This window comes from Phyllostomus hastatus, unplaced genomic scaffold (assembly GCF_019186645.2).
Source record: "Phyllostomus hastatus isolate PE091 unplaced genomic scaffold, TTU_PhHast_1.1 phas_scaffold_129, whole genome shotgun sequence".
NCBI lineage: Eukaryota > Metazoa > Chordata > Mammalia > Chiroptera > Phyllostomidae > Phyllostomus > Phyllostomus hastatus.
In genome coordinates this window covers 5,193,351-5,221,327 of record NW_025334009.1, presented here as the reverse complement: position 1 = coordinate 5,221,327, position 27,977 = coordinate 5,193,351, and the positions used below count along the sequence as shown (strand labels likewise).

General features: G+C 62.2%; 1 protein-coding gene across 6 annotated transcripts; it reads right to left on the bottom strand.

The window, feature by feature from the left end:
- On the bottom strand, positions 1-27,889 carry PFKFB4 (6-phosphofructo-2-kinase/fructose-2,6-biphosphatase 4). 6 transcript variants are annotated; one of them, XM_045856891.1, is made up of 15 exons: positions 24,135-24,217; positions 23,214-23,314; positions 18,403-18,519; positions 18,163-18,259; positions 14,995-15,061; positions 12,274-12,348; positions 11,863-11,919; positions 11,059-11,180; positions 8,757-8,964; positions 8,089-8,235; positions 5,828-5,932; positions 4,408-4,537; positions 4,232-4,294; positions 3,346-3,410; positions 1-1,998 (listed from the first exon to the last, which is right to left on the bottom strand). In XM_045856891.1, exons 2-15 carry the CDS (start codon positions 23,239-23,241, stop codon positions 1,939-1,941), a joined length of 1,341 nt encoding a protein of 446 aa, XP_045712847.1. In that variant the 5' UTR covers positions 23,242-23,314; positions 24,135-24,217; the 3' UTR covers positions 1-1,938. The 6 variants fall into 6 exon arrangements, with proteins under 6 accessions (XP_045712847.1, XP_045712846.1, XP_045712850.1 ...); XM_045856890.1 differs by lacking the exons at positions 23,214-23,314; positions 24,135-24,217 and adding an exon at positions 27,763-27,889; XM_045856894.1 differs by lacking the exons at positions 23,214-23,314; positions 24,135-24,217 and adding an exon at positions 26,477-26,496.
- Between the last annotated feature and the right edge of the window lie 88 nt (positions 27,890-27,977).

Genomic DNA, 27,977 nt, shown 5'->3' with positions numbered 1-27,977 from the left:
TCTTTAAAAAAATGTATTTATTGCAAAGAACGCTGGACACAGTGTGATGCGCGGCGAGACCCAACACCACCCGCTCTGGGGAGAGCAGGAAAACAGCCACCACAGAAGCACAGTGACTGTCGTGGCTGAGGCCTGGCAGCCAAGAGCCATCGCAGGCAGAGGCGGGGAGGGCCGCCCGAGGCCCTGCTGCGGCCCCAGGCCCAGTCCTCGGGACACACCCAGGTCCCGCAGGTCCTGACCCCCCTCTGGACACGGAGCGAAAAGGCCTCGCTGGTCTCGCCTCAGCTGGCCTGAGGTCCCGGAGGGGCGGTGACATCCACAGACGTGCGCCACCGACCGAAGGGCCGAAGGGACCCGCTATGGCTAACAAGTGAGTGTGTCCATGTGGTCAAGTCGCCAAAACCCCAGTGGACACAGGGGCAAAGGCAGAAGTCCCCCCGACCCAAAGATGGGGGCTTGGTCCTCCGGCTCCAGGGCTCTGACGGGAGGTGAGTCCGGGGTGGGGGCCGCTGCCCCGGCCTCACCCGACATCATCTCCCCACCACGTGTGTCCACAGCGGCTGCAGCACACAAAAGCGAGACCCCCCGCAACGGGCAGGGCACACGCTCCCCCACCCCCGCGGCAGGAGGCTCCCGGGAGCTGCACAGCCCTGGGGCGTGGGGCAGGTGGGCTGCCCCGCCAGGCCTGGCCCTGGGAGGGCTGTGGGGACCAAGTGGGCTTCGGGTCCCAGGGCCTGGCTCCACCAAGGTCCCCCGTGGGCAGGAGGCATTCGACTACAAACCCAGACATCTCCACCCCCCACCCCCCCGAGCCTGCAGGTGTCTCCGGCTGCTGCCTGACCTGCCTCTCTGGGCCCCGAGGGCTCAGGGGCGTGACAGATGGCAGACCCCCGAAGTCACTTCCAACAGGCTCCTGTGCACGTGCATCAAAGGCTGCGAGGTGTCCGAGAAAGTCCCCCGTGGACCAGCTCCCTCCGGGTTCCGGCCTCCCTGCCGCTCAGCACCACAGGTGGCGGTCAGCCAAGGCCAGGCCCCCAGGCCGTGCGGGACCACCACAAGCTCTTCCGAACCTTTCACAGCAAACGTCCGTCCCCGGCCCGGTGCGCACGCCTGTGCGGACCCAGGCACAGGGGCCCAGAGGAAGCCTGGTGGCGGGGTGGCAGGGAGGGGCAGGAGATGGGCCGGCAGCCTCCCCTTCGAGTCGGGGCCTGGGGAGGGTGATTCAAACAACCCCCCGCCACCCCGGCCCCATCTTTCCCTGGTTTCACTGAGAGAGTAGTCAGGAAGGGGGGCCTTGGCTACCGGCTCCCAAAATACTCCAGTGTACGTGACTGGGAAGGGTGGCCACGGTGCTGAGCTCCGGGCACGTGCCTGCACGTCGCGTCGCATCGATGCGAGCCCGTCACCTTCCCGAGGGGCACAGACCCTCGGGTCTGGCCGCCCAGGTGTCCGCGCAGGTGCAAGCTCTCCGGCTCCAGGCAGGGCTCGGCGACCAGGGCGCTCCTCTCAGCTGGGGCGGCGGACCTCGGCAGCCGTGAGGACCTGGCCTCTCACGCATGCCTCTGGCTCAGGAGCTGGCCGCAGACAGGGCGGCAGAGCCCCTGCAGGCGTCCCCAGGGGCGCGCAGGCGGCTTGGCCGTGGTGGGAACACCCGGTTTCACATTGTAGGGTTTCACGCTAACGGTGGGAGGGAAGACCTGAAGGCTATACCGGAGCAGGACTAGGCAGGGGCTGGAGACCTCACACCGCCCGGAGCGGGCACAGTCTGGCTGAATGACTTTTAGTGGCATCGGGCACCACCCCGTCACTGTCGACAGGAAACAGGTGGACTGGGGCGCGGGTGCTGGGGGCCCCGGCCGCACATGGCTTCGAGGGTGTTCCTGCGTCAGTTCCGCGGAGACCGACGCCTGCCCGGGGGTCGCAGTGGATGAGACGGGGTCACTGGTGAGCAGGGACTGTGACCAGGGCTTCCTCTGGAGGCCGCGAGATGTCTACATTCTGGGCAGAAATAGAGACACGGAACACTCGCCCTGCGGCAGCAGCGGATGGTCCCCGCCGTCCCGCTGTGTGCCCGCCCCCTCGTGCCGTGGGCGCCCGGGCCCCCGCTCTCCCTCCGAGGAGCCCAGCTGAGCACGCCGGGCCCCGACCGTGCCCGAGAGCCGGGGCTCAAGTGCCTCTGCGTGCGTGGCTGGTGGACAAGCCCAAGGGCAGCAGCGGGGCCGGGGGTGCCCCTGCGAGCATCACGAAGGACGCCTGGTAGGACGTCCGCGCCGGTCACCTGCGGGTGGGCCCGGACCAGGCCTTCGGGGGCAGTGGGATGGGGACAGGTCCAGGTGGGGGGCAGCGGCTCTGGGAGGACGCGCCCCACGGCCCCGCTGCCTCGCCCCCTCACCAGGCCCTGACGGGCCGCAAGACGGCTGGCGTGGTCGGCCGGACGCCAGAGCACGCGGTCAACACAGGGCGATTCGGCGCATGCGAGCCCACCCAGGGTCATGGGCGCCGTTTATCGGGCCCAGCCTCGAGGCTGTGCGAACGCTGCTTATCAGGCCCTTTCTCCAGGTTATGGGGACCTGCTGCCCTTAGTTGCCCAGACACTCGGGGGAGGGCGCCAGACTGCCTCCGTTTACCCTCCGGCTGCCCGAGGGGCCCAAGGCCAAGGGGCTGCCCAGGGCCCAGAACGCCCCATCGTGGCTGGCAGCAGGCCCCAGGGGACTTCTTGCCGCAGGGGGCTCTGGGAACGGGGTTTGGAAGGGGCAGTGGTCTGCCCTTGGCCTCAGTGGGAGAGGTAGCCGAGGGGACGGGAGGACCCCACGTGGGCGGAGAGAGCGATTCTGGGGAACCCTTGGAGGCACCTCTGTGTTCAGCGAGGCTCGGGGGGACGCAGGGCAGCGAGCTGCTCTTCTGAGGGGAATCCGCCCAGTGCCAAGGCCCCTCAGCCTCCACGCAGCCCCTCCCCCAGGAGAACACACCGTTCTCATTTGTACAGGCGCCTGAGCTGGGAGAGGTGCTCGGGAGCCTGGGCTGCGGGGGGAGCATGGAAGAACCCTCACCCGCCCGCCGCAGGCCTCCAGCCTCCTCCCCAGCTGGACGCCCTCCTCGGCTCGGACCTCTGCTGGGGGCTGCTGGGGAGCTGGCCATGACCCGGCTCCGGGGCATCCCAGCTTCGTGGCCCAGCTCCAGGGGTTTCCCCGCCCCCAGGGCAGCGCCACCCCCAGGCCAGGGCCTCCCCTGCAGACAGGACAGCAGCCTGCGAGAGAAGTCGAGCCAGCGGGGCCCGGCCCTGGACGGGCCCAGACAGACACCCCTGGGGAGCTGCCGCCGCCCCAGCAGGGACCCCGCCGGTACCTGGGGCCTGTCCCGGTGCGTGTTCACCGCTACCACATTCAGGTAGATGGACTCCACTTTGCAACCTGCCAAAGGAAGATGCAAAGCCATTCCCCTCCTGAACGGCAGCGGGAGCCACGGAGGGGAGAAGCTTCTCCCAGGAGGAGGCTCTGGGTGCTGCGGAAAGAACAGGTCTTACCCTGTTCCCCCACCCCCCACAGACAGCCCTGGCCCCCCCGCCCATGTCAGGAAGGACCAGGCACCTTGTTAGGCCCCTGCTTGTCAAACGCCACCGCCCAGCGCAGCCTCGGTGAGGAGCCCACACTGAGGACCCCGGGGGCGGGGAGGTCTAAGGAGCCACAGGCCGTGCTCAGCTCAGGGTCCGTACGCTCAGTCCCCAGGGGCCCCAGACCGCCCCCGCCCCACCCGGTTACACACGTCGTGCCAGGTGCTCAGTATGGGGGGGGCGGACCAGAGGATGCGCACACTGGCCTGACACCAGCTACCCTTGAGCCGTCCGCATCCTCCAAGGGCACGACCCCCCGAGACACCTGGCGACCTGTGTCGGAGGTGACTTGCCCAGACCCCAGAGCTCGTCGGGAAGCTGCCTGGGGTCTCCGCTGGCCCGACCCCAGGTGGGGGGGGGGGGGGGGGTAGGGCTGGGAAAAGCCAGTGGAAAAGCCCTTCACATGGGTAGGTGCTGGTTAAGGAGGGCCACTGGGGAGGCGTCCTGTGACCACAGAAATAGAACCCCCCAAAATTTAAAAGCAAATCGGGAAATGCAGGGGGATGGAGGGAGGAGGGGCGAGCCCCTAGTGGGGTTCTCAAGGGACGTGCGGCAAGTCACGGGGCCACAGGCAGCCCGAGCCTGGCAGGCGGGGCGGCGCGCGCGTGGGAAGCGTCCTACCGTACGCCACAGGGGTCAGCTTCAGCACCGTGTGCAGCGGGCACCTGAGGTAGGGCAGCTCCTCTGTGGGCACAGACGGGGAGGGCTGGCACTCCAGGGACGCCGGGGTCTCAGTCCCCCGTGCTCTGTCGTGCACGCCGCCCCGCCCCCCCACCTCCCCGGGGCCCGGCCCGCACCCGCCGTCTTGTCCAGGAAGTAGGCCAGCAGGCAGCGCATCACGGCCTGGTGGCAGATGACCAGCACGTTCTCCTGCCTCTCCAGCTCCATGATGACAGGCTCGAGTCGCTGGACCAGGTCCTCGTAGGACTGCAAGGACCAGCAGGGAGGGTCCCTCAGGCCCGGATCCGGGGCAGGGGGTAGGGATGAGCCACCCCGGGGGGTGGCCAGGCCTCCCCCAGCTTGGCTCCGGAGGGCACGGGGGTGGGCAGCTCAGGGCTGGAGCCCGCCCCACCGCAGGACTGTGACAGAAGTCACCTTGCGAGGGAAGCTGAGGGACCGGGGAGGACTGGCAGTCTGGGACAGGGGTCACCTCCACCCGTCCAGGGCCAGGCCCCGGTAGGACCGAGAGAGCGGGGCTGGGCCACAGGCTGCCATCCCAAGGGGCCACCTCTGTGCCCACCCACAGGACTCTGGCAACTGGTGACGTGGAATATACACAGCTCCCTTCCAGCTCATAGCAGGTGGGGGCAGGGGGAGCAAAGACCCCTGCCCCCCACAACACTTCCGGAGCTCGGCCTGCCGGAAACACCCGAGGTCTCAGGAACGTCCCGGGCCTACAGTCGACCTGCTCTGTCTCCCTGCCCTGCGCCCAGGAGGTCTGGAGATTTCCCCCGGGAGAACCGAGCCCTCGGGCGGCACCAGGAGCAGAGGGGAAGTCCTACACTGGCTCTGGGGTAACTGCGATTTCCCTCCTGGCCACCCCCCAACCCCGCCCCGGATTCCCAGGGTCGAGCAGGAAGCTGCTTTGCTTCTTTCCCCTGTGCTCTGGGCTGGTTCCAAAGCTCAGCTCCGCGCACTGCACTGTGTGGGCAGTGACTGCCGCACCCAGAGCTGCCCAGTTCCCGGGGACAGGACGGCGGCACAAGGGCCTGCCCGGGAGCCTGGCCCCTGTGGGGGGGCCTCCATGCCTGGGCACACGTGTGTCTGTGCGGGGTGTTTTGATTTGGCCACTGTCCCCGGTCATGCCCTGAGGTTGTCCTGCTCCCAACCCTGGGGCCCAGGCCACGCCTCATCTGGGAGGGTCCCCCAGGTCTGGATTCAGGGCTGGGGGTGGGGTCTGAAGCGGCAGGGAGAGAGGGATCATCCCATGATGCCCCCCCCCCCCGCCAGGGAAGGGGGTGGGCAACGTGGGAGGTGACAAGGACAGCACCGTCCTTCCGGAGAAGGGGACTGTAGCCTGGGCCCCACGGCCAGGAAGTGGTAGAGATGATGGGCACACCCAGCCCAGCCTGCCTCTGAGGCCAGCCCCCAGTGCTGCCCCCATGGCTCCCACAGGGCCCCAGGCTCCCACAGGGCCCCACGGGACCTCAGCCACAACGGGTGGGCCCCCCAGGCAGGCAGCACGTGCCTGGGACAAAGCACCCAAAGCCCACCTACCTCCCCCTTGGGGTACCGGTAGCGGTATTTGTCCTGGTCCCGCAGGGCAAACTCCAGTGGATAATGCTCCTGGATTTCCTCGTAGGTCATTTCCTCACAGACGCCCTAGGGAGACACCGGGGTCGTTACACCTCCCATGCCAGGCTGGGGGGTCGGCCCTGGGGAGGGGGGCTGGGCAGAGGGGACCGGGTTCCTGGGCCGTGGAGGCTCTCCCAGCCCGGGGCAGGGACCCGCCTGGGAAGAGCTGGCCCTATGGCGACACTGAGCAGGGGCGGCCCCCTGTTTGTGCAAAGTTATCAGAACAGTCTTTTCCGGCTATCCAAGACCCACTCACCCAACCAGAAAGCAACTGTGTATCTTTTCTAACATGTCTTTTGTCTTCTGTGCTGTGGACACGCTACTTCTCAGTATGGACTTTGTGCAGACTATAAAGCCAGACCGCACCTGTGTCACTCAGGGTACACGCCCACTCCCACGCCCACGGAATCTGGGCCTCTGTCTCTCCTCAGGACTCCCTGCACTCTCCCTCCCTCCCTCCCTCTCCACCAGCGCCCCCTCCTCAGCTTGCAGACGGCCAAGTCTCCCCGGGCTCAGCCTCCTTGCTTCCCACTCGCTCCCCACCCACTCCCCCTGGGCACCAGCCCCACCCAGTTCATGCCAAGACACCCAGGGACCTTGTTGCTACATCCCAGCGGTCAGTTCTCAGCCTGGCCTCCCTGGGGCATCCCCCACACTGACCACTGCCTCCTCTCTGCCTTGACTTTCACGCCCCTCGTCTGCCCGGGCCCCCTCCCACCGCACTGGCCGCCCGTCCACAGCCTTCTCCATGGCCCCTCCGATGCCGGGGCTCCCGGGCCTTTGTCCTGGGTCCCAGCTGTGCTCCCTCGGCCCCCTTATCCCTTCCACAGCCTCAGCGATCATTTCTGGGTTGCAGGCCAGGTCCCCGATTAGGGGCATGTGAGAGGCAATCTCTTGTGCGCCCCCCACTGGGGACCTGGCCTGTAACTCGGGCATGTGCCCTGACTGGGAATCGAACTGGTGACCATTTGGTTCACAGGCCGGCACTCAATTCACTGAGCCACACCAGCCAGGGCAATAAAAATCTTATATATATAAAAAAAAAAGGAGAATCCAGGGGGTGGGGAAATGGGTAAAGGGGGTCAAAAGGTACCAACTCCCAGCACGGTGACTATAGTTACCGATACTGTAACACATATTTGAAAGTTGATGAGAAAGCAGATCTTAAAAATTCTCATTACACAGGCGGGGGCAGGGGGGAGTTGTAACAATGTGAGGTTATGAATATTAACTTAGTGTGGTGATCCTTCTGAGATACATACATGCATCAAATTGTCACGCAGTACACCTTAAACCAATACAATGTTACATGTCAGTTAGATTTCCATGAAACTAGGAAGAAAGAATCCAAGCAGGAAGTAGGGACTGAGTGGACAGAAGCTCGGTCGGCCTGTCAACAATCTTGGGGTCAGGAGACAAAAACCAGAAGCTTGGGGGCCACGAGTTTTCCAACAGAAAACTCGAGGAGGAGGACCTGAAAAAATTGAGTAGCCTCCACGGAGCTCAAAACGCAGCTTTAAAATGACTCTGTCTCTGAGTAGACCGAGGGAGTCTGCCCCAACTGCCGGCCAGAGGCAGAGGTTCACCCTCCGGAGAAAGGCAACGTCAGCCAGAACCTCAGATTATCTCCGTAAGTGTTCCTACGCAGTGTCCGGCCCTCCATCCGAAAGGACCAGGCATGCGTCGTGTCCAGAGTGGAGTACTTCAAGAACTCCTGAAAACTGGTAAGAAAAAGGCAGGCAACCCAACGGGGGGAAAAAAGAGCAAAAGACCTCCCAAAGGAAATCAAATGGCCAGTATGTATAGTAAAAAAACTGTCATAATTAAAACTGTGGTACCGGCGTGTGAACAGACACACAAATCATACGTAAGAACTGAAAATAAAAGTAGATAAAGTGAATCAACAGGAAAAAGACAGATGGTTAGAGATAACCACCGTGTGAATTAACTGGGGAAAGGTCATGGTTAAGGTTTATGTCGAAATCAGTTCTGGCTGATGTAGATAGTTCAATGCAAAAGAGGGAAGGAGCAGTGGGAAGGCAGGGAGAGAAGGGGAAATCGAAACCCTAAACCACAAAGAAAAGTGAGGGAGAAAGCTCCGCCCACCCTCACACACACCCTGCCCTGGCTGAGCACGGCCCCAGGAGCCCCGGGCCAGGACGGAAGAGTCAGAGATTAATTACCGCGTCGATCTCATTGAGGACCTTCCACTGCTCGTAGGGCACGCCCAGGGCCTCGGCCGTCTGGATTGTCCTCTTCATCTGGCTGGTCCAGACCTTCAGGTCCTTGATGTTCTGGTCACTGATGAACTGGGCCAGACTCTTGGCAAACTGAAACACATCACAAGCGAATTCAGGCCCCAGAGACGCAACGGTCCCCGAGGTCATGGCCAGCCTCCGAGAACACAAGTTCAGTAAAAACATGAACTAGCCTCCCAGTGACACCCACAGCCTGTGCATTCCTCCCAGACCCTGGGCGTAGTGCCAGCCATCCGCAAGGTCCCCTGCCGCTGCCCCGACCCTTGACCCTGGGGTGCCCGAGGCTGTATGACCTCCCCCCGAGGCCTCCACATCACCCCCAGACTGGGGCACGGCCATCAGCTGCACTGCAGGGACTCGGGCCACCCCCAGGCTGTCACGCCTCTCCGAGGGGACAGCTCACACGCAAGCCAGAGACCCAGGCATCTGCTTCATGCTCGGTGACTTTCTCCACATGCCTGGAACGTTCTAGACTGAAGGGAGGCCATCCGTCTCGATGGTCACACGTCGGCCACGAGAGCTGGAGCCCAGCCCCGGCCCCTGCCGCGCGAGCACAGCCGCCCCGAGGGGCCGACGCGCAGACACGCACTGACCTCCCGGCCCCGGGGGGACAGCCCCGGGTCCCCGCCGATGCGGCCCTTGAGGTTGAGCTCGCTCTCCCCGTGCCGGCAGAGGTAGATGGAGCGGGGGGTGACGTGGATGTTCATGAGGTAGTACACGATGCGGCTCTGGATGTGGTCGGCCACCCGGTTCACCACGTAGCTCTGCCCCACGTCCATGATCTTGATGTAGGACAGATCCCTGTCCGGGGAGGAGGTCGGGAGAGGCCTGTGAGTGTGGCCGGGGCCCTGGGGGGCGCATCCCGCCGGCCGCAGGACCTGGCGGCAGGCCCTCGCCTCTCCGACCACCAGGCTGGACATCGCGACACGTGGGGCCGCCAGCCAGGGTGCGAGTGACGGGGCGAGGCTGGGGCAAGGCCGGGGCGACAGGACACGTGTGACACACAAACCCTGCGGGAGGTGCTCAGCACTCAGGCTCCCGAGAGGTGACACCCGAAGGTGGGGGGGGTCAGTCAGGCCGCACTGTGCCGTCCACCACTGCTCTGCGACCCCCAGGTCCCTCCTGCCTCTGGCTCTCAACGCACTGTCCGCAAGGGGAACACGGAAGAGACTGCTTTCTCCAGCAGAGATCCGCAAGTAGCTCACAGATGCTCTTCCCCTCCCCTCTTCCCGGTCAGCCATCCGAGGACCTGGCCTTTCCTTCCTCTGGCGACCTCGCCCCCTGCAGCTCAGCCCAGGTCATCCACGCGCAGAGTGGCTGCCACAGCCCCCAGCAGGCAGCAGGCAGCAGACAGGAGAAAGGGGGGAGAGGGGGCAAGAGGCACAGGAGGACTGTGCTGGTGGCGGCAGCCGAGAAACCCAGCTCAGCCCCTTTGCCTGCTTTGCAATTGTGCAACTTTGTAGCCTGGAGAGTGCGCTTCTCTGTTTACGGTTGTGGAGGGGGTGGGGCAGCAGGAGGAAAGGTGGGATTTCTCGGGGTGTTCTCTGGGTGTTCTCACTGGCCAGACCACAGGATGTCGGCCTAGGTGTAGGGGCGTTACCCAGATACCACCACCAAAAACAGCAGCGACTGCCCTGGCCGGGTGGCTCGGTTGGCTGGAGCATCGTCCCGTACACCAAAAGGTTAGGGGTTCAATTCCTGGTCAGGGCACGTGCCTGGGTTGTGGGTTTGGTCCCCAGTCAGGGAGCATATGGGAGGAAACCAATCAATGTTTCTCTCTCTCTAAAATCAATACACACATATATTGTTTAAACAGCAGTGACATTTGCTGACAGTCCAGCAGCAGCAGCTGCAGACCAGCTCCTCTCCTGCGGTCACAGCACAGAGCCACGAGCGGGAAGGCCACGCTGGGAGAGCAGGGGATGCACGGAAAACCGGGAACCCAGAGAGCAAGCGCTGCGTCGTTCCAATGGCGCGGGCAGGCCGGACAGCCCAGCTGGACTCGGGCCCTCCACCAGCTGCCCCTCCCCTCGGTCCGCAGGCCTCGCACACTCTCACGTAACCAGAAGAGGCCCGAGCACAGAGCCACAGTCCGGCCTTGTCACTCCCTGCGCGGCACAGGCGCGGGCCCACGTCTCTTTGGTCTGGTTTGCAAAGACCGTGCAACGCCTTACCGAGGGGCCGCCTGCTCTTTCCTAAAGCGCCGCCACCACCACGCATGCGGGCCAGGAGCCGGCAAACCGCGGCCAGCAAGTCAGACACAGCCCCCGGCCCGGTGACCACGGCCACGCCCATCCGTGCACACGCCGTCTCGTTCCCTCTGCTCTGCAGCCGCAGAGTCGGCGGCTGCGTGGCCCGCGGCCTCCAACCTGGCCTCCTGCCTCTCTGCGCAAACAGTTAGCTGCCCGCTGCTGTAAGCGCCCCACCTGAATGGCCACCACGGACCTGAGGGCCCCTCCCCACCCGCCACTCGCTCCTGCTGGATCCTCCTCTCCGGCGGGAGGGAGAGGCGCCGCCAGCTGTCCCCAGGCACGGTCCGGCCACCGCTCCCCCTTCTCAGAACGCAGGCTGTGCGTTTAAAAAGGAGCAAGTCCAGTCTGCAGATGCCTGCGGGAGGCCCCTCTGCATGGAAATCAGGCTTGATTTCACGATGGAGCAGGAGAGAACTCGGACACGCGGAGCTCCAGCAAGGCAGTGGGGACTCTGCCGGGCACCGCTGGTCCGCAACTTCTGCCCCAGGGCAGAAACAACAATGGCCAGACCATCTCTGGCCACGACCCACCGCCACGGGGAGCCGCGAGGAGGCAGCCGAGCGGGCCCCTGCTGCCCACCCGTCACGGGGCTTGGACACGGGGCTGGGACACGGGGCTGGGACACGGGGCTGTCCTCGCTCACCTGTCCAGGTCCTCGTCCAGAGACTCGTACGAGCTCTCGTAGCACTCGATGCGCCTCATGAAGTCCTCCGTGGCCTCGTCGCTGTCACGGTTGACGTAGTCGGGGCTGCCCAGCTTCACTTGCTGCCAGCGCCAGGCACAAAGTGGGGACCCGTCAGGGCTGGCGGCCACATGCGGCCAGAGACCAAGGAGGGTGCGAGGGTGGGGCTGGGGGTGCGGGCCCTGGGCTGAAGGCCAGGCCAAGGCCGGGGCGCAGGGCGGGAGGCCAACCACGGGCACATCAGGAGGAGCCCAGTGGCCTCCTGGTCCCCGCACTGGAGCTAAAAGAGCATTCCTGGGCATCCCAAGGTCAAGCCCCTCCTCTCTGTGGGACGGGGGAGGGGGAGGCCCCAGGACAAGGGGACTGGAAGACCCTCCCCACCTGAACGAACTCCCCAAACCTAGAGTTCGTTCCTTGAATAGAAAGAGGGTAGGGGAGAGGAGTCAAGTCTCCTTCTCAAAATGCGAATAGCACCCTCCACCCCGACCCAGGGGCTGCAGCGTCTCCCCACCGTCCAGGGGACCGCCGTGCGGGGGAGGGAAGAGGAGGGCGCAGAACGAAGGCCCACCTGCCACACAGCCCTGCGGGGGGAGGCAGGCTCACCTGACCCAGCATTCTCCTCTCTCCCACCCCGGCCGGCCCCGAGGTTCAGAAAGACCAAATTAGGGCTGGCCCAGGCACAAGCCCTAACCTGGAGGGGGACCCAAGTGCCACATGCCACCTCGGTTGCACTACTGCCCCGACCGGGTCAGAAGGGCCACTCACCACGATGTTGGCAGCTATGACCTCAGGGTCCACACAGATGGACTCCACGAAGAAGGTCTGCGGGGAGGACCGCGGCCGGCAGGAGGGAGGGGCCACGGGCACGGTCAGGGCTCCGGCCTGGCCCCGCAGAGCCCCCACCCCGCCGAGGGCCAAGCCGAGCAGCCGAGCGGCCGGGCCCCTGAGCCCCTGGGCTGGGAGCGGGGTCCGGAAACACAGAATCAAAGCAGGCGGCACCTGCTCCGGGACTCGGCCACCCAGACCCTGGCCTCCCAGGAAAGAAGGCCCTGGCTGGAGAAAAGCAGCCGCTTTCCCCCCAGATCCACTCGGGGGCTGGCCTGTCCCATGCCCGTGAAAGGGGCCCCCGAGGGCCCCAATGCGCCCGGCCAAGGACTCGAGCCAACAAGGTCTCACCTTGTAGCCGTTCTGCTCCCCGAAATTAAAGATGGTCGCCCTCCGTTCGCGGGTGGTATTCGTTGCATCAAAAACCTAGGACCAAACTGTGGTTAACTGGGCCTCCGGCCCCGGGGGAAGAGAGAGCCACCCAATAGGTGCAGGGCTGGCTCTCCCACTCGGACCCGCTGCTGGCCGGGCCCTGCCTGGCCAGTCTCCTCCAGACCTTCGGGGGCTGGGCTGGTCCCCCCCTTCCTTGGGGAGCACACCCCCAGGAAGCTGGGAGGAATGAGTGTGCTTTGCTCCCCAAGGGCAGCAAACCCTTGGCACGGAGGAATGCACTCAGCACTGCTGTGCATACAGCAGGCGCTCAGTTCATGTTTGACCAGCAGGATATCCTGTGAAACCAGTTAAACCTGGAGAACTGAACCCACATGTATCTCCGCTGCATCCCGAGACCCCGGGGGACTGGGAACAGAAGGATCAAGAGGACGGGCGAGGAGCGGGGAGGGGAGACGTCACGAGGTTCTCTGAGACAGACAGACACACGGTCGCCGACTCTGAACAACCGGGAAACCCGAGCAAGCCCCCATGGACCCGAGCACACCCGCTGGTGCAGAATCAAGACGCGCAAGGGCGGGGGCACCGGCGTCTCCGACGAAAGGGACAGGCGGCGGGGGAAAGGGACCGTGGCACGGTAACGGAGAGCCGGCAGAGCCCCGGGTCCGGCCGTCCCACCTCGTCCAGCTGGCTCGGCCGCCTGCGCTGCTCTGGAAGCCCCTGAGGCCAGCCTGGGCCCCCTCAGGGGCAGTCCGCACCCCTGCACACCCAGGCAGCTTTTGAGCAACCCCCTCTCGCAAAAGGGCACGCAACCAGGGCTCACTGGACACTCCAAACACACCTCTCACGTGAAAAACAAAATAAATCAAGCAATAAAAGGAACTTCGAGAAAATGAAGACAGAGCATGGGAAAAAAGAAAATGTCAAGGATGCTCTAATAACCACACAACAAGAGCAGAGTTCTGGCCCTGGCTGGGTAGCTCAGTTGGTTAGAGCACTGTCCCACTATGCCAAGGTTGCAGGTTCGATCCCTGGTCAGGGCACATACAAGAATCAGCCAATGAACGCATAAATAAGTGGAACAACAAATTGACGTTTCTCTGTCTCTCCCTTCCGCTGTCTCTCAAATCAGTAAAATAAAAAAATATATGAAAAAAAGTTGTAATAAATTAGAACATGGAACGAGAACTTTTAAATTTGCAAATTTAAAATGTCAGCACAGAAACTTTTTAAAAATTTCAACCAGCCCTGGGTGGTATAGCTCAGTGGATTAAGCCCGGGCTGAGAACCAAAGTGTCGCAGGTTCGATTCCCAGTCAGGGCACATGTCTGGGTTGCAGGCCATAACCCCCAGCAACCACACATTGATGTTTCTCTCTCTCTATCTCCCTCCCCCTCCCTCCTTTCCCTCTCCATAAATAAATAAATAAATAAAATCTTTATTAAAATTTTTTCAACCAATCCTTGTAAGACACTGTCTTTATGAGATAAAGTTAGGGACCAAGCCTAGTGCGCAGCCACCAGCAGTTCCAGAAAAAGCAGCTCTAAAAAAAAATCAGAGCCCAGTGGGGGGTCACTTATCTGAAAGTGGCAGATTCATCAAAGTAGTGGGACACAACAACTTCTCAGGCCTGCCGGGGAGAGTTGCCTAGTGAAAACGGCCACCGGACCCAGCGTGGTGGAGGAGAGAAGACTCACCGTGAGACACCTCAGCCCAGAGACCCCACACGCCTCCCCAGAGGGATGGCCACGAGAGGACCCCAGCTCCCCCCACGAAACCTTCAGGAATATCAGCACGTCAGAAGGACATCAGACTTTCCCACAGACACACTAGAAGCCGTGACACAAAGGAGGAATGTTGTGGAAATGCTAAGGGGAAAGGACTTCCCACCTAGACTCCATACCCAACAATCAAACTCTAAGGATAAAAGGAACATTCCTAGACACGCAAGGTGTGGTGAAATTTACCTCCAAAGTACCTTTCTCAGAAAGCTACCGGAGGATGTGCTCCAGCAAAACAAGTTAGTAAGCCATGGAAAAGGAAGACCGATCCAGGAGTGGGATGGTGGGATACCCCAGCCGGAGGAAGAAGGCAATTCCCAGTGTGGCAACTGTGCCACAGACCGAGAGGGCAGCGGATCCAGATGGAGCTGGGGGACAGAGGGCTCCGGGTGGCACACCTCCGAGGGAAAAAAGTAAGAAAAAACGTAGTTTCTGTGTTTGCACAGCGGGGGCGGGTAGGAGCCCTTCCTGCAGACACTTGGCTCAGCCTTGCTCGGCCCACCCCTTGCATGTGACCACAGGGGCCAACACACAGGACTCGACTGGCTCCTGAAACAACCTTTAAATGCTGGACGGGCGTCTCCCTAGGGCAGGGGAAATCACCTTTGCTCAAGACCAGGTAACAGGATCCCTCTAACCTATGAGGTGGCCGGCAGTGCCAGCACTGGAAGTCTTGTGGGGTCACGGACAGTCACAGGCCCAGACGGAAATGCCCGGCCCACAGCCAGCCTCGCGCCGCCTCCTGCACAGCAGCCGCGGACTTTCCCCAGGGTCGGGTCCCCGAGGGGCAGCCGGGCCACACACACCTGGCCTTCCCCTCCGGAGGCCCAGTGAGCAAAGGGGGGGATGCACGTGGGCTCCCGTAGGCCTCTCCCAGGTGTCACGAGGGCATCACACTCACCGCCACATGTCCCCCCTCCTCACTGAGGAACCGCCGGACGTCACGGAGGGCTGCCAGCGCACACTGCCTGCAGGGGAGAAAACACGGGGTCAGCCGGACCTGACCCGGGCTGCAGGAGGGCAGTGGGTGAGGGACACACCCTCCCCTGGCCAGGAGAGGGGCTGGGCTGCAGGTGCCTTGAGCTCCGTGAGAACCCTTGAACAGAGAGAGCTGGAGAGCGTCCAGGTTGGTGGGTACACGGAGGGGCCGGGAGGGCCATGCGCCCTGAGAGGGTGGGGACGCCCCCGTCCCCGTCTGGGTGTCTCTTCCGTCTGGCTGTGCCCAAGTTGTATCCTTCATAATAAACCAGTAAACATCACTAAAGCATTTCCTGAGCTCTGTGAGTGGTTCTAGCAAACCGCTGGACCAGGGAGGAGGCTGTGGAAACCCTGAGTTACAGAGGGTCAGTCAGAAGCACTCGGGGGGGGGGCCCCCCGGGGACTGGCGACTGGTGTTTACAGTAAGGGCAGTCAGTCGGCAGGGTCGAGCCTGTGACCTACGGGGGCTGACGCTGCTCCCGGCGGGCGGAGTCCGAACTGAACTGAGCGGGACGGCAGGACGCCAGTTGGTGTCTGAGAAAACACCCCGGTGCCCCCAAGCCCTCGTGTGCGGTGAGTGAAAAGGCACAGGCACGACCGCGTGCACACACGTGCGTGCATGGGGTTCGTGTGTGTGCACCCACGCACGAGTATAGGTTCTTGTGAGTGTGCCCAAATGTGCACTCAGGGTGTGCATGTGCGAACACCCATGCGAGTGCACATGGGGTGTGCCCACGTGTCTTCGTGTGGTGTGAGCACATGAGTGTGCTTAGTGTGTTGACGTGTGTCCATGTGTGTGCACAGGGTGGGCACCCGTATGTACATGCTACATGTGCCAAGAGATATGCAGGTGTCTGCGTGCAAGAGTGGGCACCCACCTTCACTTGTCGTGTGACCACGTGTGTGAAAAGGGTTAACACGGCGGCCTGAGAATCCCGACCTTCGAACGGCCTCCTGCAAGGCCGGCCTTGGGCTGAGGTCTGGGAACTTGAATGGTAAACAGCTCCCTGCACAGATTCTTTCTTTTTTTTTTTTTATCTCCTTAGTCCTGGCCTTGGTGTGCACGTGAGATTTGTAGGTGTAGGTGGTTCAGGCGGTTCAAGCACCATCTCATGCACCAGAAGGTTACGGGCTCGATCCCTGGTCAAGGCACGTGCCTGGGTCGTAGATTCCGTCCCCAGCCAGGTGTGTACAGGAGGCAACCAGTGCATGTTTCTTTTTTCTTTCTTTTTTTCTTTTAGATGTTTCTCTCTCACATCATTGTGTCTCTATTTCCCTTCCTCTCTCTCTAAAATCAGTAAAAACATGTCCTCGGGTGAAGATGGAAAAAAAGTTTCCTGGACAGTTTACACAAACGATACAGTTTATACGGAACACCTGCTTTCCTTCCGGGATTCTGCAACACTGGTGCGAGCCAGGCACGGAGTGTGCGCACGGCCCGCCCCGCCAGACCCTGGACGCGCGTCCGCAATGGGCCGGCCTGGCCGCAAACACCTCACCCGTGTCATCACAAGTTCACGCCGGAGGACCTAAGGGCACCCTGTCTGAGTCTGGGGCAGAGTCTCTGGGAAGCTGGTTTGCTCCAAACTTCAACCCATTGGCCTCTCCCCTTTGCTGACACTTTGTATCGTTTTGTGTAATAAACCTTAGCTGGGAGTGTGGCCACATGCTGAGATCCTAGCAAATCACAGAATCTGGGTGGTCTTGGGGAACCCCCCATGCCATGCTTGAGTGTGCCTGAGTGTGTATATGTCTACACAGATGAGCACAAGTGTGCCTCGGTGTACACATGAGGTTTGCAGGTGTGTGTACGTGTTCTTGCACACTATGCCATCTTGACTGCACATGCGTGAGTCTATGTGTAGGTGTCCATATGTGTATACACTCACAGGTATGTGTGTGTACACATGGCTCTGTGTGTGTGTGTGTGTGAACCCATGTGTACCCATGGGGTGTGTCAAATAACTTGTTATCTTGTATGAGACTTCTGGGCCTCGATTTCCCCATCTGTAAAAATGGGGGCGGGTGACAATGGGCATCACACACCCAGCACACAGCAGGAGTTCAAATAGCAGTCCCCTCCCTTTTGTCTGGGTCCATATCACCAGAGGGTCCGGCCTTGAGTTTGACCTGCAATTTGGCCGCAGAGGCCTGAACGTCAGACTCGCCTTCCCTTCTTGGTTCATTTGGAGGATGAGCCAAGCAGCCCGGCCCAAGCCATTGACCCAAGAGCAAAAAACAGGTCAGAGGGCCAAGGCCCACGGTGGGGAGCTCCTGCCACCTGGTGGCCAGAGAGAGAGCTGGCTGCCTAGTGTCCAGGCCCTGGCGACTTCTGGCCTGGGGGGCCCTGTTTGACTTGTTTGACTTGGGGCCGTTAGGAGACCTTGGCCAACCTCTGCTCCGTGCCCTACTGAGGGCGTGGGGCCCATCAAGGGCAAGGACGCTTCTTGACCCCTCAGCTGACACCAGACAGGAAGAGCGTAGTGCGCTCCTCAGATACAGGCTGGTGCTCAGTTTCTCTGGAGAGGGGACTCAGTTGAGGTGGGGTGGGGGAGGGGGGGTGGGGGTCATATGCAAGCAAATTTCCCCCTGGAGAGTAACAGCAGGATGCCAACCAGCCACCCAGCGCGGCTACAAAGCCAGGTCAAGGTCTGCCCCACACATGCCAGGCACGCGCTAGCCACCCCCCAAATGCACAGGAGGGAGCCTCTCCTGGGGCACGGGAGGAAAGGCACCGGCTCCGGCCCGATCCTTCTGCTCTGCGAGGCCCCAGGAGGTGGCCGCCCTCCCCCTCCGCCCGACCCCTGAGGACGGTACGGGCACCCCCTCGGCTCCACCCACGGAGGGCGGCCCTCCCCTGCCCTGGCCAAGGGCTCGTTAACACCAAGGAACCACACAGCCTGTCTCCTGGTCCCCGAACCCACCGCATCCCCAGCCCTGTCCCACCCGAGAGGTCAAGAGGCCCGCCCCGGCGCAGCCCGCGGGGGGCACAGCAAGGCCGGGGCTCAGGGGCAGCTCCGTTGTCCCCGGCGGCTGGCCTCCAGAGGCTCCACGGCCCTCTCTGTTCACACGCGCGTGCGTGGCCACTCACTTCCTGATCCTCAGGCCCTCTTCGTTGTCTGGAAGGAAGAACTCGAAGGAGGTGTACGTCCTGACCACGTTCCGGCGATACTGGCCAACGTTGAACTCTGGGGGAGAGGAAAGGCAAGGCTCAGCTTTCCCACGACAGCAACGGCCCCCGAGCCCGGGCCCCATCTCTCATCCCCCCCCCCCACGCCCCCACCCACACACCGCCCCAGCGCCCGCTCGGGGAGCCAAGGCCAAGTCTCACCCCGCGTGGGCACGCCGATCCAGTTCAGGTAGCGAGTCAGCTTTTTAGAGATGTAGGTTTTGCCCCTGGCTGGCAGGCCCACCATGACGATGAGCGTCGGGCAGTTGGTCATGCAGACTGAAAGGCAAGGGGCACAGGTCAGACAAGGGTCAGGACCCCTCCCGGGGGGGGGCCCTCCCTCCCTCGCGGCCCAGGGCTGGCATCAGACACGCTTTCCAAGCCTCTCCACATCACGCAGGTCCCTGAGCGCCCCAGGCCCGACCTCAAGCCACCACTGGCTTGCTCCGGTGGGGGTACAGAACGAGTCGCCCCAACATGTGCCTCTGTGATATACAGATGGCTTTGGGTGAAAGGCAGCTCCAGCCACAGGCTCGAGAGAATCTTCTGCCCAGGCCCCATCAACCGCAGAAAAGAATTTGCACTGCAGGCCTTGCCCGTAAGCTTTCACCCGAGATAGCTCCTTTGAGCTATCTGCGGGGCAGGGCACACGTCTGTTTGCCAAAGGTCAGTTCCCCTTATCTGCGGCTCAGGGCGTCTTCTCTCCCCCTCAGCCCCCCTTTCCTCTCTGACCCGCTCGCGTGCATGGGCTCTCGTACGTACGTATTTAAGTTGGTTATTTTCTCTTGCTAATCTGTCTCGTGTCTATTTGATTGTTAGGCCAGGCAGATGAACCTTGGGGTGGAGGAAAGTTTGCTCCTTCCCCGACACCCCCACTCCCCAGGGCTGCCGGGGGCCCAGCAGACACCGTGGGACCCCCCCCCCTGCTGTGCATCACCAGACACAAAGCCGGACCGGCCGCGCCCCTGGCTGCGCGCCACTGGGGAGTCCCACAGGGAGCAGAGCCAGAGCCAGAGCCTGGGGGCTTCCCACACGGTGGATTCCCATCCGGGAATCTCACGGGTGCGCTCTGCATTCCCGCCACGCAGTGCCGCTGCGCGCTCTCCCCGGGGTGAGCTTCCCTTCGCCGTGCAAAGCCCAACTCAGAAACCGCTCCTTCCGTAGGCCTTCCTCCTCGGCGCCCCGTGCCCACTGGCGGCGTCCTCTCTCCTCGGCCCAGCCAGCCGTCTCACTGAGGAGTCTGCGCCCCGAGACCCGTCCCTTGGAGCGAGAGCAGCCGTGGGGTGTCTGAGCCATTTGGGGTCCTCCAGTCTGGCACAGAGTCGGTGGTGCTCAGAATTTACGGGCAGGAGGGTGTGGGGAAGCATCTCGAAGCCCAGCAGGGTGACGGCTGCAAGGGGCTGAGACCAGAGCCCCAGGCCGACGTCCACAAGGGCACAGCCCACTCCCGCCACCCCGTGTGCCACCAGGACCGTGTGCCAATCAGAGGAGCTGCCGGGCTGGCTGCAGGGAAGGGTCTGGCCACAGCCCCCCAACTCCCTGGCCTGCCAGGACAGGCAGCAAAGCCGCAGCAGGTGACCCAGCTCAGCCATCCGTGTGATCTCCACTCAGAAGCCGCAGGAAGCTTCCCTCTCGTCAACCCCAGGAACTGGGCCAGGTGATGCCCCAGCAGACAGAGATGGACAGATGTAGGGACCCGTCAGGGCCCTTCTTTGACCCCTGTGGCTCTGCAAGTGCCCTTACCTGGTAGCCCTCCTCAGACAGACTGCCAGGCCCGACACCCCAACCCTCCGGCTGAAGCACAGTGGCCCCAGGGCCGGCGCTGCCTGGGGGTCAGGAGTCAGGGAGACTTGGGTTCTTACCTTGGCTCTGTCAGAACCTATAGGAGGGGCTGGTAGATAATCCCTCAGGGAGGTCCAGCCCTATCTCCGTGTGAAAGCACTTCCCGCCCTGAATGGTGTGGCTCAGTGGGGTGGACATCCTCCTGCCCACTGAAGGGTCACCTGTTCGATTCCCGGTCAGGGCACATGCCTGGGTTGCAGGCCAGGTCCCCAGTAGGGGGCGTTAAGAGGCAGCCGGCAGATGTTTCTCTCTCACATCAACGTTTTCTCCCTCTTTTTCTCCCTCCCTTCCCCTCTCTAAAAATAAATACATAAAATCTTAAAAACACATAAATAAACGTACCCTGGCAGAATGCCAGGCTAAGGACACAGGTGTACCTCAGCACCAACTGCCCGTGGGGACTTGGGGTGTGGAGGCACTTCTGTCCCCAGGGAGAGGTACAGGGCCCTACTCCCCAGTGGGAGTGCCATCGCTGCTGTGGGCAAAGGTGACACAAACAGTGAGCCCCAAGGGACGACCGGAGAGAATCCCCCGGAACAGGTGAGCAAGAGTGAGGGAACTTGCGAAAAAGCCTCAGCGTTAGCTAATGCAAGAGAAAAACAAGTTAGGCAAGGCCCTGTGTCCTCAAGGCCAGCTGCAAGGGGCCCTGGGCCATTTGCACAATTCCTAGCTGGCCGGCCGGGGCTCAGGCAACTGCAGGGCAGCGCAGGCCTACTAACCAGGGCGGTGCATCGCTACCAACCGTGGGGGAGGACCTGAACCCTTCCTGCCCCCTGTGACGATGCCACCTCTCCCCGCCTCAACCCCTGGAGGGTTGGTTCCTCCTCGATCTCAGGACTGGGCTCCTGCATCCCCTCTTCATCGGTCTTCCCAGAGACGCCTTGGCCTCCCCCCAGGGGGTCTGCTCGGCACCCTCCCACCCTGGGTGCACAGCCCTGGGGGGCGGGCAGGGCAGCAAATCCAGGCTGGGTACAAAACGAGAGCAATAAATTACCTATTACTTCTGTTCCTCAAGATAAGCTCCCAAGGAAATGACCCAAAAGAAAAGTCAAAGTACAAGTCCTTTCACAACAGTTCTGCGTCCAACTGCAAAACACTGGGAAGGCACCAGCCATGCAGAAGGTGCACACCAAGGCCCCCGTGGGGGTGTGGGGTGGGAAACCCGCTGCATTGGGACACAGAGCTCGCTGACCAGGCGAGCCGGGGCGTGCAGCTCGGGGCGCTGGAGCACCCTCACAACAAGCAGCGCAGGGCCCTGGAGCACCCTGACAACGAGCAGTGGGACAGCGGGACACAATGTGTAGGACATTGGGTATATGCGGAAGGAAATCTGAAAACATGTCACCCAGCTGCCCTCTCTAGTTCCCCTTCCTGCACATTCGTCCGAGGCCACGGGGACCCTAGCACACAAGAGGCCTGAGACAAGCCTCGTGCTGGACAGTGAGCGATTTCTGGGGAGGCCACCCCAGGGACAGCCACAAGTCCCTGAAGAGGGTTCCAGGACTTATTCCTGAACTGCGCCTGCTCCGCTCCCCTGGGCCAGGCGCAGGAAGGAGGAGGAGCTCCTGGAAATAAAGCAACATGGCACCACTGTCCTGTTCAGAGGGGACAGCAAGTCAACTCTCCTACTGTCCTGCACACACCCCAGTCATGTCTGCACCCTGAAGAGTCTTGCCACCTACTGGCTAGGAAAAGCCACCAGACACTGTCCTTTCTGCTGCGCTTCCTGAGTCCCCTCTTCGCCCTTGCCTCACCTGCCCCCCGAAGCACCTCCAGGTGCTGAGGGGTCAGTGATGAGGGAGGTAACAGCTTCCGGACCTCAGGTGTAGCTCTGATTTTATCAAAAGGAGGAAGAGCTGCTAATGAGAAGTGGGGGTGGAGGAAGCACAGGATGTCCCACAGCCACCCATCAGCCTCGGGTGCCCAGAGGACAACCCACCACACAGCACAGACCAGCCGTGAGCCCCGCACCCTCTTCTCTGCAAACACCAGCGATCGAGTGGACTCCTACGCACCACGCACCCTCAGGTCCACACCTGTCCTCCTACCTGGTCATAGGCCCGCTTTGCAGAGCATAAAGGCTGCAGGAATGCAGCCTCTGGGGAATGGACCTGCTGCACGTACAGGTTCCATCCGCGGGTTCACTCACTGCTGAGTCACACCCTGCTGTGAATTCTGGGACCCTAACCTGGGAACCTCCCCACACTCTGCAGGTCTCATCTTTGGCCTCTTGGGTGCCACTTCCTTCTCCAGGAAGCACCTGGGGTGCTGGGCCAGCCCACACAATCCCACCCACCCCGTGCAACACATTGTGATGGGCATGAGCCCCTCTGCCCAAGCCAGAGCCACATTTTAATCAAGACAGGCCCCGCCCAAGGGGCTGTGAGACCTCGGCAAGTCCCCTCCCCATTAGGCTGCAGCTCCCTTCCCACCTGTAGTGGGGGTTCGCTCAGAGCTGATGCTGCAGCCCCAGGCCTCGAGGGGACAAGAGGTGAAGAAAGAGTGGTGAAATTACAAAATGGCCAGCACCCCCTCCTGAGCACCTACTCATTAGGAGGCTCACAGCAGCTTCACGGAGCAGGATGGTGACAGTCTCATTCCACAGGCGAGGAGCCCAAGGCCTAGAGGCTCAGCTCCCTGCCCAAGGTCACACACTGGAGCCAGGAGGCGGCTTGAGTGCGCCTGCCTCCAAAGTCCAGGCTCTTACTCCTTCCTCTATGTGACAACGGCAGCTACCACCCAGTTCAGACAATGCGGCCCCAACGCAGACTGGCTGGGAGCACAGAAGGGGGCCTCAGCCTCCTCCACGCCTCCAGAAAAGTCTGGAAGGAAGGCATGGCCATAGCCCCCGAGGACTCCGAGCACTGCATGGAAAGCCATGGGCCCGGGACTAAAAGCATGAGCACAGGCTCCGTCTCCCACCAGGACCTGTATCACGGTCAAAGCCATGGCCACCGCCTGCCAGAACCCACAGTGTGGAAGGAGATACACACACTTCTTCCCGAGGACGGACATCGTGGTCACAGCCAAGGCCCCAGGCTGGCCTCCATGCTGGACAAACGAAGAACACTTTCCCCTCCCTTATCAGCCCCAAGCAGAGGTCGGGAGTGTAGGGAGACCCTCACGCATACCCAGTCTCCTGGGCTCCATTCCATTCATGCACCAGGAGCTGGACTAGATGTTCTCCGAGGTCCTTGCCAACTTGCAAATTCATCACAATGTTTCATTATTCCTAAAACAAACCTTTGTTTTTCTTCATAATAAGAAGGTTGCAGACTCATTTAAGGACATGTAGAAAGTCAAGGTAGTGGATTAAATGCCCAGGACTCCAGGAAAGGCGAGCCCCTTAACAATGTGTGAATTTCAGCATGGCTCCTAGATGTTTCACCACAAATGTTACCATTTACCCATGACCCCACTGGAATGCTTCCACACCCCTGGACACAAAGACAGGCCGGCATGTCGCAGTGCCCTCACTATCTCTGTCCTAGTCAAAGCTGCACTTTCCTGACATTCCTCCCAAAACTCGATTTTAGGCGAAGAGGTAGGTGATGAAGGCCAAGAGGTAAGCCTTCCTCCCACTGCAGGGCTAGCCTACACGTGAGCCTTTGAAAGTTCTGGGCTCAGAGAGGCCAAGCAATTTCTCTAAGGCCAACACAGCTCAGACCCAGCCCAATTACCAGGCCCACGCTCTCTGGTCAGCAGAGAGGACGGGGCAAGGGCTCCAGGCCCTCCCCTGGCCTGAGGCAGTGGAGACACTGTGAAGTGCTAGGTGCTGGGGCCTCTCGCAGAGGTGAAGACCGCAAGACCCAGCCCCCAAGGAGACAAGATTTCCCCACATCCCCGTTTCCGTCTCCTGCTCTGTCACACCTGTCTCGGGCCCACCACCTGTTTCTGCTCCCCTCCCACCCGTCTAGGCAGCCTCACCCGTCCCCAGATCCGCACCGGTTCCCGGGCCCCGGCCCCCTCTCCATGCGAGACCACTGCCCAGGCCACCCTATCCACCCATCCCCGTGGACGGCCCTCCCCGCTCCCCGGGGACCCCGCCTCACCACCGCGCTGGCAGGCGTGCAGGGCGGGCCGCCCGTTGCTGTACGGCATCCAGATCTTTTTCAGGGGATTTTGAGTCAATTCCCTCGGGGATGCCATCCCGGAGGCGGGAGGAGTCGGAGTGCGCGGCTCCCGAGCCCTAGAAGCCCGGCCAACTGGTGCCGCTAGAGACCCCGCCCCTCGGCCCCGCCTCTCCTCCAGCCGCGTGATGCAAGGCCAGCACGCCGCAGGCCCCGCCCCAGGCCGAGCAGGCTCCACCCCAACGAAAGGGGGCCGGGCCTCCGCCGCGCGTGCCCAACTCGCCGACCAGCCGGCCCCCCGCCGGCCCGCCCTTCTTGCGGGGAAATACAGGCCGCGCATGCCCAAATCCCTACGGGCCCAAATCCTAGGTGGTGTAGGCCCCTCCTCCGGTGAACCAGTCCAGCACACCCGACGCGACCGCGCTGACTTGCATGGGTCTCTCCTAAGGCCTCGTCCCCAAGGCACCCGAAATTCTGCTCTTTTACCACGCGGGACCTCAGGGACCCCAGGAGGGACGACTTTACCCGCAGTAGGGCACAGTCTACTTGACACGCGGGGCTTGACTGGTCAGGACCATCCTAGAGGCTTCCGCGCGACAGTAGTCACCGGCCTGATGCCCCAACTGTCCACTTCGCTCTGCCCCGACCCTCTGGTCTGCTCCAAGTCCCGGGGCTCTCCCCCAGCCTATAGGAACGATCCGCTCAGCCATGCTGAAAACGCTCCTTCATGTCATGGACAGGGACCCAGGAAATATTTCAAACCTGATCGTGTCTCTCCCTTTGCCTTAGCTGCTGGGGAGCTCAGGCTAAACCCCAGGCGCCCTGGAGCCAGTGAGTGGGACGCGGGCGGGTGTGGGACGTAAGGAAGCTGTGTGGGGAGTCCGCTGAAAATGGAAGGTGCAGGTCATCCATCTTACAAGATCCTGGTACAGAGTGTGTGTGCCAGTGTCTGAAAAATCCACTCTGAAGCACTCTGAAAAAACCACTCGTTCATGTTATCACTTATTATATTATGTGTCTACTGTCTCTTAAAACGCAGCGGAGACGAGGCGGAGGTCAGGAAGTTCAGAAACCCTGGGGCCACTCTGCTGTCTTCTCCGCTCAGCCTTGCTGAGCTTTGGACATTTTCTGCCCTGGGGCCCCTACGGGCACGGCTGAACTGGCCACACTGCCCTCCAGGGAGGCTCTCTGCCACTCCCCTTGCCAGGAGCACTGTGCCCTACCTGGACTTCCCTCTGACCAAACTGTGGCCCGTCAGGAGCCAGATGCTAGGGGCGCGAGCAAGGAAGGGTCACCCCGGTACACCGCAGGTGCTGCAACCCCTCCCCCTACCCTTTTCGCCACACCCCTGCCTTGGGTTAGTTCTCCAAATCACCACCCAGCCGTTCACAGCCTGGCAAGGATCCTTGGGGTGACTCCGATACGGATGGCCTGCCCACTTCCCGGGAAATGAAAGGTCCGGAGGTCCACGGGCTGGAAGTCCACCTAGACCCAACCTGAAACCAGCTCTGGCTGCCTCCCCTGGGGATGCCCGACCTCAGACACCTTCGGCCACTTCCTCCTTGCTCTGCAGGGTCCACCCCCTCCTCCCTCCACTCCATGCCCAGCACCTCTGAGCACACCCATGGGTGGCCTCTGATGAGCAGGAAGCCCTTCGTGACCACCCTTCTGCTTCCTCCTCCTCCAAAGCCACTCATTCTGTTCCTGGCACAGCCAGCCCTTCTGTCTCCTGGCCACTGCCAAGGTCATCCTGGGGCCACTCTGGCCTCAGAGACCTTGTCACCGTATGCCCACACCCTGTCCATCCCCCCACCCCCCCACTGCAAAGGCCGCCTCCTCTCACACCCACAAACACCCAGCACCTCCTCAGGCCCGCCCGTGCTCCTCCCCACCTCCCTGAAGATGTTACTCAAAGGCTGGGGGCAGGAGGCGGCCGGGGCAGGGCACTTCTCCCCAGGGCCGCCGTGTCTGGGGAGCCACGTCCACACCCAGAGAGGCTGAGTCTGGCTTCCTAGGAAGCAGCTCTCACCTCCCACTCTTCCCCAAACAGCCCGAGCCGACCCAGACATACCCTCCCGAGGCCCGGATTCCAGTAGGAGGCCACAGGTCAGCCAGCAGCAGGAGCCCGGGGCCCCTCCCCAAGGCCAGGGTCCACATCTGCTCTGAGGATACTCCCCCTGTGCCCTCCCATGGCCCCGTTTCTCAGGGGGAAGCTGAGAAAGGGGCTCAGCGCTGCAGAGCCAGCCCCCTGCCCCACCCCCAGCAGGATGGCCCCGGCCGACTTGCAGCTGAAGCTCACGGCCCACACCTCGCATGGCCCACACCTCGCACTGCCGCAGGTCCGCCTCCTGGCCTGCGCTCCCGTGCGCTCCCTCCATCCAAATGCTCTCCTGCTCTCTCACCCTCTGCGTCAGTAGGTGCCCTCGGGGCTTTTGTCCCCCTCGGGGCCACCCCAAAGTGAGCCAGCTGTCTGTGGGAAGTGTGCCAGGGTGTCAGTGTGCACTCGTGTGTGAACACGTCCTGCTCAGCCTCCCCACCGTGAATGCGCCTCGCCTGGCCCTGGTTGCCTCCCGTGGTGCCCTCTGCACCGACCAATGGACCTGCTCCCGCGTCCCAGGCCGCAAGCTGTGGGGTGGCTGGAGTCCTCAACCCTCAATTCTGTGCTCAAACTCTGCTGTCCTGGACCTACGGGCCAGCCCTGGCCAGCCACCAAGCCGCCCTTTGCAGTGTGAGGGCCCAGGGACCTCAGCGAACACCACACAGACCCACATGCGATGCACAGAAGCAAGCATGTGCACACGCTGACCAGCCCTGCACCCGGGGCCTGCTGCTCCCCACTGCCTTCCTTCCCCTTTATTCCCTTCCTCCTGTCCCCTCTGCTGCCACTGGGTGGTGGTTCAGGGGGTTCCCGGGAGTTCCAGCTCCCTCTGGCCATTTCTGGCCGAGGATCATCCCCTGTGTCTCCCTGCGCCCAGAGCTCACAGTGGGTGTGAGGTTCCCATTTGGAGGCATGGAGCCACGTGACCAAGTGGCCCGGGAACACTTATCTGCACTTGCTGCTTCCAGCCTGGCACGGGGCGCACACTGGTGCTCAAAGTGACTCAGGACCAGCCAGGGAACACAGAAAGGGCTCCGAGAGGCTCCTGACCCCCTAGGGCACAGGGCACACGATAGGTGCTTAGTGCAGCTCAGCATGGGCACAGGGCCCACAGTAGGTGCCCTAGAAATGCTGCTTTAAGTGCTAAAGTGAAATCATATGAAAAACTTCCCAGATGAGCCTCTGAGCCTCCCCAGACTGGTGTGACCCCTGACAGGGAACCTGGAGGCCAGCGAAGGGCCCCAAGGGAGGGCCCCGAGCGCTCCAGCTGGCCGTCCCTCCCCTTGGGCTGGAGGAAGAAGCTATTTATAGTTCCCCCTGGCCCGGCTCCCTCGCTCCTGCGAGACTACAGCGTGCCCCCTCTTCCAGACCACTGACAGGCTGATGCCCCTCAGAGCGCCCCTCTACCTGCAGAGACCCCCCCCAACAACCTTGCACCCCATCCAGCACCACCCCCACTGCCCCCAGGTCATTTCCCAATTCCCCACCCTCTCCACACCACCCTGAGCCTACCCTGCCTGCTGCTCCTTGACCCGGGGTCCGTCAGGAGGCTGCCTCCTCCTGTGCCTCTGTCCATCCTGCAACCCAACTGGCCGGGGCTACCGCCCCCTGCAGCTGCTGGAGCCCCGCAACCCCGCCCTCTGGCTCTGGAGAGAGGAGCATGACCCGTGGCCCCGCCTCCCCAGCCCCGCCTTGGGCCCGCCCCCCACCGCTGCTTTCAGCTGAGA

Bases quoted from the DNA above. Each gene is read 5' to 3' on its own strand.
- PFKFB4 (XM_045856889.1), bottom strand. From the start codon at position 24,231: ATGGCATCCCCGAGGGAATTGACTCAAAATCCCCTGAAAAAGATCTGG. The intron at 8,236-8,756 runs GTCAGTGCGTGT...GATGTGTTTCAG, and splicing joins TGTCCCCCCGGGGCCGGGAG to TTTGCCAAGAGTCTGGCCCA. The intron at 4,538-5,827 runs GTAGGTGGGCTT...TGGTCCTTGCAG, and splicing joins ACCGGTACCCCAAGGGGGAG to TCCTACGAGGACCTGGTCCA.